A 5,992-nucleotide genomic window follows, 5' to 3' on the forward strand; every position below is an offset into this window, starting at 1 on the left:
TTGTGCCTTTTTCGTTTTTCATTTTGGTAACTTATGTTTATTTCACTCATGTAAACTGATTGAGAACCATGGCAAAAGCACGCTGTTTATTTGGATTTCCATTTAGCTTTTGCAGAAGCAGCAGCTACTCTTCCTGGGGTCTACAAAAAACACATGACAAGTATCAAAACACTGATACACCGATAGACAAACACATGACAAGTAACAAAACACTGATACACCGATAGACAAGGACAGTCACACAAATGTAAAATATGATATACAAACAATACAAAAGAAAAATAGTCCCCCCACAGTTAATTTGACTGTGTAGTCAAATTTACTATGCTTTATTTTTACTGTCATTAATCGCTGTCCAGGTACTGAACGTGTCATAATCGCTGTCCGAGGTCCTAACTCCCGAACCTCTCCTGGCTTCATCTACAATCGTCGTGGCAAGATGGTCGACTGACCGCTCTAACAATTTCGCGGAGGCATGCGGGAGGCGAGATCAGGTTGGAACATTCTAGCCAATGAGAGGGCAGATACGCGTGTGAATTGGAACAACACCGATATAAAATAGTTTTTCTCAAAGTTTCCGGAATGTCACGTGCAGGACACATCAGTACACTCTTAATAAACTAAGTATTATGAAACTTCTGTTTGATCAAATAAGCCTCACCTATCAAAATAGCAATTCACTTTTATCATGACTAAATTCGACACCCATTGCCCCCATACAAAAGCTCCTCACTTGGTCTGCTTATTTTTGGGCGGAGTCGACGTTCTCTTCGCCTCTTCCTCTGGTTCACCATCAACCTCCTGCTCCCCCTCCCATTTCTCTTGGGAGGGCCCAAAAGTGGAGAGATTTATCCGACAGCCAATTATGTAGTTCTCACAACGTGACACTGGGGCGGGGTAGACGACTATGAATCCAGTTGGGACAAGACCATAGAGAATGATAAAGGTCTCTAGTGGCCAAAAATCTATGTTAGGATGGGAAGTGCCATTGAGGGCTTCCACCATTTTAATGTAGTCAACTTGGTGGGACTTCCCACTTCATTGAATGATCCCACCTGGTGACCCTGTTAGCGTCATGTCCAACCGGGTCATCAGGACAGATCAACCAATCATGAAGAAGAAAATGTACTACTTCAAAACTGAGTTTGCGTCAATGGCGCTGCCCATGCTGTCAGACGCTATAATGGCACCGATACAAAGATGAGTCCTCTATCTATCTCTATGGAAAAGACAGTAGTAGCAAGTTCCAAGTGTACTTTTCATGGTTTGAGCCGAGTTTTCTGTAAAAATGGAATCGGCGGCAGTTAAAGAAGCACCATCTCTCTTTACTCCGGTGACGGTTTATTCTCTGCTGGCCTGCGCCGCTCAATTCGCCGTGGGCTATATCCTCGCGCAGATATGGGGAAGAAAATGCTCTGGAACTGATAGATGGGTGCTCGTGTGGCTTTTCTACGATGCGATTGTTCACATTACCTTGGTGAGTGTGTTATGTGAGGTGAATGAGAAGGCGTTGTCAATATAGGGAGCAGGGGCGGTGTGTTCATTAGGGCGATATGGGCGACGCACTGCCAAACGGGAAAAGGAAGGGATTTTTTCCCTAATCAATTATATCACGGCAACAGTAGTTATCAGTGTTCTAATCTAGACGTCTGATCTGCCACTAAATGTCCAATCAGGCTAAAGTCGTGCTTCAAATGGCCCCGCCCCTTTTGTTGCGATTTCAGTCATGTTGAAAATCGCCCCAGAAGTATCTCATAGACGCTCATGTAAAATCTATTTTTTTCAAATATCAGAGCTTTCAATACAATCTCTATGGGTTTCTGAGGGCTTGCACTTACGCGCTTTCGTCATACGTAACATAACCATGAACGTAACTAAGAAAAGAGCGGGTAGCAGCGTCAATCAATTCACGTACTACTATCAAGATGGCTAACGTTCAGTGCAACTCGATTGTCTCTTTGAAAGAAGTTCACATCAAAGACCATTCAAAACGAGCTACTGGAGTGTATGCTAGCGGTCATGAGGGAACATATTGTGGAGGAGGTGAAGTCGGCGAACTTCGTAGCTATCCAAGCTGACGAGACCACGGACGTTTCTACACAGACACAGCTGGTGCTTTTGCTGAGGTACATAGATAGCAACCACAAAGTGCAGGAGCGCTTTTTTGAGTTCCTTCCCATCTCGGAATCAACCTCAGTCTCAATCGCCAGTGTGCATTTGGAGAGACTGAACGGTCTTTTGCAGACGACGAGAAAGTCAAACTGTGGTGCACTGGCACTGTACCAGGTTCTCATGAGCTACAACCTCCAGGAGACGTTCTCTGAGACTGTGACTCTGTTGAACATCCTCATAACTACTCCCATGACAACAGCTGAAGCTGAGAGATGTTTCTCAACTTTGACACGAGTTAAGACATTCCTGCGAAATTCAATGGGCCAGGAACGTCTGAATGCACTGGCCATGCTTTCCATGGAGAGGGAACTAGTCCTCAGCATGCCTGATTTCAATGAGAAAGTCATTGACTGCTTTGCTGCATTGAAAGAGAGAAGAGAACAGTTTCAGTACAAGTAATGTAGCCTCTCTCTCTCTTTGTCCCTCCCTGTCTGTCTCTTTAACACACACACGCCCAAATCAGTTCACAGTTGATGTTGTTTAAAATAGTTATTTTTCATTTTAAAAAAAGTAAAAAAATAAAAATAATAATCTGTTCATGTTCATTTTTACAAATCTATACAATTGGCCAGAATATGGTTGTTCATATTTACAAATCTATACAATTGGCCAGAATATGGTTGTTCATTTTCACAAATCTATACAAGAGGGCAGAATATGGAAGTCTATAAAAATTTCTTATTACCAATAACTTGCATCAATGTTTTCAGTAGCCTCTATCAAAAGCTCCTGCTTGCTTGTTGTGAATTATGCTCAGGTGCACATATTTCCAATTCAACCATGAGGCAAAAAATGTGGTAAAAGCTCTTGTTGATCCTGCAATCTGAACAAATACCAAGATGCTGTATTTTCAGCTGATATTTCATTTGTTTATGGAAATGCATATTGTTTATGCAGTGTTGAGGAATGTGAAAGAACACCCTTGATTATTTTTACTGTGATAACTTATTTTGCTTTTGTAAGCCAACACTTTTGAGATCAGTCAATAAATGCTTCTGGCATTGACTTATATGCTGCCCCTGTCTTCATGTTGTTGCTCATGGGTGGCGCACAATTGGCCCAGCGTCGTCCAGGGTAGGGGAGGGAATGGCCGGCAGGGATGTAGCTCAGTTGATAGAGCATGGCATTTGCAATGCCAGGGTTGTGGGTTCGATTCCCACGGGGGACCAGTATAAAAAATAAAAAAAATGTATTCACTAACTGTAAGTCGCTCTGGATAAGAGCGTCTGCTAAATGACTAAAATGTAAATGTAAAATGTTGCTGGACATATCTTTTTTAAAATGTGTGTAGGTCACCTAAATCATCAGAAAAATTGCCCCCCCTGAGAATTTTTTCAGGAGCCGCCACTGATAGGGAGAGTTCATTGGCAGCTCTTTTGTTATTTGACTCTTTCCACTGTTTGATCTTACAGGAAGGACCCTTTGTTTACATGTCACTTGTTGGAACCGTGGCAACTTCAGACAATATTTTTGCTGAACTTTGTAAGTAGGCTTCATTGACTGTGCAATGTAAAAAAAATAATGTATGAAACAAAAACATTTATAGTACTGTGTATTTATCTTTTATGCATTTTAGTTTTCTCATGCAAAATATAAATTAAAGAAACAACGGTGCGTGTGTTTGAGATTTGCTTTGGAGCCTGGTTGCGGGGAGACATCTAGTGGACATAGTATTGAAATGCTCATGTTAAACTGAATAGAATACAGTAATGTAAAATCAATCACTGTGTTAGTGCTGGAGTAGAACAAACATGTGCACCCACTGGCCCTGGGGTCCCCCAGGAATCTATTAAGACACTGCTCTAACAGATAACCTGTTCCTGTGTGTCTAGGGAAGGAGTATGGAAAGGCAGATGAGCGCTGGCTCCACTCTGACCCCACCATAGTCTCCCTGGAGCTGCTGACGGTGGTCCTGGACGGCATCCTGGCGCTGGTGCTCGTCTACGCCATCGTCAAGGACAAACACTACAGGTAGGAACACTGGTACTAAATATGCTTCATTGTCAGGCTTTTCTTATGCTTTATGCCATTCGTCTCCATATTGGTACCAGAGAGCATTCTATAACTATTGGTACCATTTAACAATATCTTTCTTATAGAGAGCACTAATTATCTAATACAGAATTTACTCATTACACAAACAAGTGTTTACATACCATTAGCAAGTCACAATTTACATTTATAGCATCTGTCTTCAGAATGTGATGTGTTGAATGACCTATTACCATGTACATGGAAAATATAGCCTGGGTGCAAGTTGGTGTTCAGCCTAAGTAAACTTGTCATTGTTTGTTTGAATCTCAACGGTCAACAAGTGTTTTTAGCTTGTCTTGTTGACAGTTGTTGCACAGTCTGGCCCCCCGGGTGAATAGTTCTCTGTGTCTGTTTGTTTTCAGGCACTTTGTCCAAATCACGTTGTGTGTGTGTGAGTTGTACGGAGGCTGGATGACATTCTGTCCAGACTGGCTGGTAGGCAGCCCCAACCTCAACACAGACAACTGGCTCTACTTATGGATCTACCTGGTCTTCTTCAATGGGGTGTGGGTGGTGGTGCCTGGACTGCTGCTGTGGCAATCATGGCTGTCACTCAAACGACTTCACCCCTCCTACCAAGCCCCAAAGAAGCTGGACTAGACCATGTAGCTTCACCTTTTTCATTCCATTTCAGAGCGGATGATTTCGGTTGAAAGTTCTCTAGATGTTTTTGGACCTATTTGTGTGCTTAAAACTAGTCCGAATGGATCTGTTGATGGACTAACCATGAAAAGATGTGAAACTGAGGAGACACATTGGCCAACAAAACCCTGTCTGCATCTGTTTCTCCACCTGCAGGCTATGCCTTGTGTACATGTAGCCTAGCGTCATGTGTTATGTTGGTAAATAGGAGGGGAAACGGCAGCATAGGGGAAATGTCAACATTGAGGCCTCACCTCGGTGTCATTTGTCAAATGTATTACGTAATGCATAATATCAAATGACTCAACCTTATTCTACATTCTTTTGTATGTATATAATAGGCATTAGCACGCCCACTACACAGAAAAGCCTGGCTATGCACAAATAATGTATGCCATTTAGCAGACAGACATTTACATTAGGTTTAGCATGTTTTATTAGTTGATATGTTATCATTAATATAAAGAAAAAGGTTATGTATCTGCAACACAAACATATTAGTTTCCCTAGCTATCTTTCCCCTCATCTCCACAGTGTAACAATACTCTCCAGTCTTCCTTAGGAGCAGGCACATTTAACTGCTGTGATTTAAAAGTGTTAAATCTCAACCATGTACAATCAAAATGGCCAAATATGGATCCGGCGCTTAGTTCAGTCCATAATTGGATTGAAAATCCTGGCTCTTCCACAATCATTGGTCAATTATAATATAATAATTATAATTATAATCTGCATTTCAAATTGCACCCTATTCCCTTTATAGTGCACGACTTCTGAGGTACTTTTCATATTGCTCTAGTTGAAAGTAGTGCACTCATTTATACATACTACCGGTCACTAGTTTTAGAACACCTACTCATTCAAGGGTTTTTCTTTATTTTGACTATTTTCTACATTGTAGAATAATAGTGAAGACATCAAAACTATGAAATAACACATATGGAATCATGTAGTAACCAAAAAAGTGTTAAACAAATCAAAAAATATGTTATTTTTGAGATTCTTCAAATAGCCACCCTTTGCCTTGATGACAGCTTTGCACACACTTGGAATTCTCTCAACCAGCTTCACCTGGAATGCTTTTCCAACAGTCTTGAAGGAGTTCCCACATATGCTGAGCACTTGTTGGCTGCTTTTCCTTCAT

At 41.5% G+C, this 5,992-nt stretch overlaps 1 protein-coding gene across 1 annotated transcript; it reads left to right on the top strand.

The window, feature by feature from the left end:
- Positions 1-1,149: 1,149 nt before the first annotated feature.
- Positions 1,150-5,761, top strand: ebpl (EBP like). Its single transcript, XM_045205629.1, has 4 exons — positions 1,150-1,477; positions 3,585-3,654; positions 4,005-4,143; positions 4,569-5,761. Exons 1-4 carry the CDS (start codon positions 1,289-1,291, stop codon positions 4,804-4,806), a joined length of 636 nt encoding a protein of 211 aa, XP_045061564.1. The 5' UTR covers positions 1,150-1,288; the 3' UTR covers positions 4,807-5,761.
- Positions 5,762-5,992: the final 231 nt, after the last annotated feature.

Source organism: Coregonus clupeaformis, chromosome 20 (assembly GCF_020615455.1).
Source record: "Coregonus clupeaformis isolate EN_2021a chromosome 20, ASM2061545v1, whole genome shotgun sequence".
In the NCBI taxonomy this organism is placed as follows: Eukaryota; Metazoa; Chordata; class Actinopteri; order Salmoniformes; family Salmonidae; genus Coregonus; species Coregonus clupeaformis.

Excerpts from the sequence above, each read along its gene's own strand:
- ebpl (XM_045205629.1), top strand. The coding sequence starts at position 1,289 with ATGGAATCGGCGGCAGTTAAAGAAGCACCATCTCTCTTTACTCCGGTG. Across the intron at positions 1,478-3,584 it reads CGATTGTTCACATTACCTTG|GAAGGACCCTTTGTTTACAT; the intron begins GTGAGTGTGTTA and ends TTGATCTTACAG. Across the intron at positions 4,144-4,568 it reads GTCAAGGACAAACACTACAG|GCACTTTGTCCAAATCACGT; the intron begins GTAGGAACACTG and ends GTTTGTTTTCAG.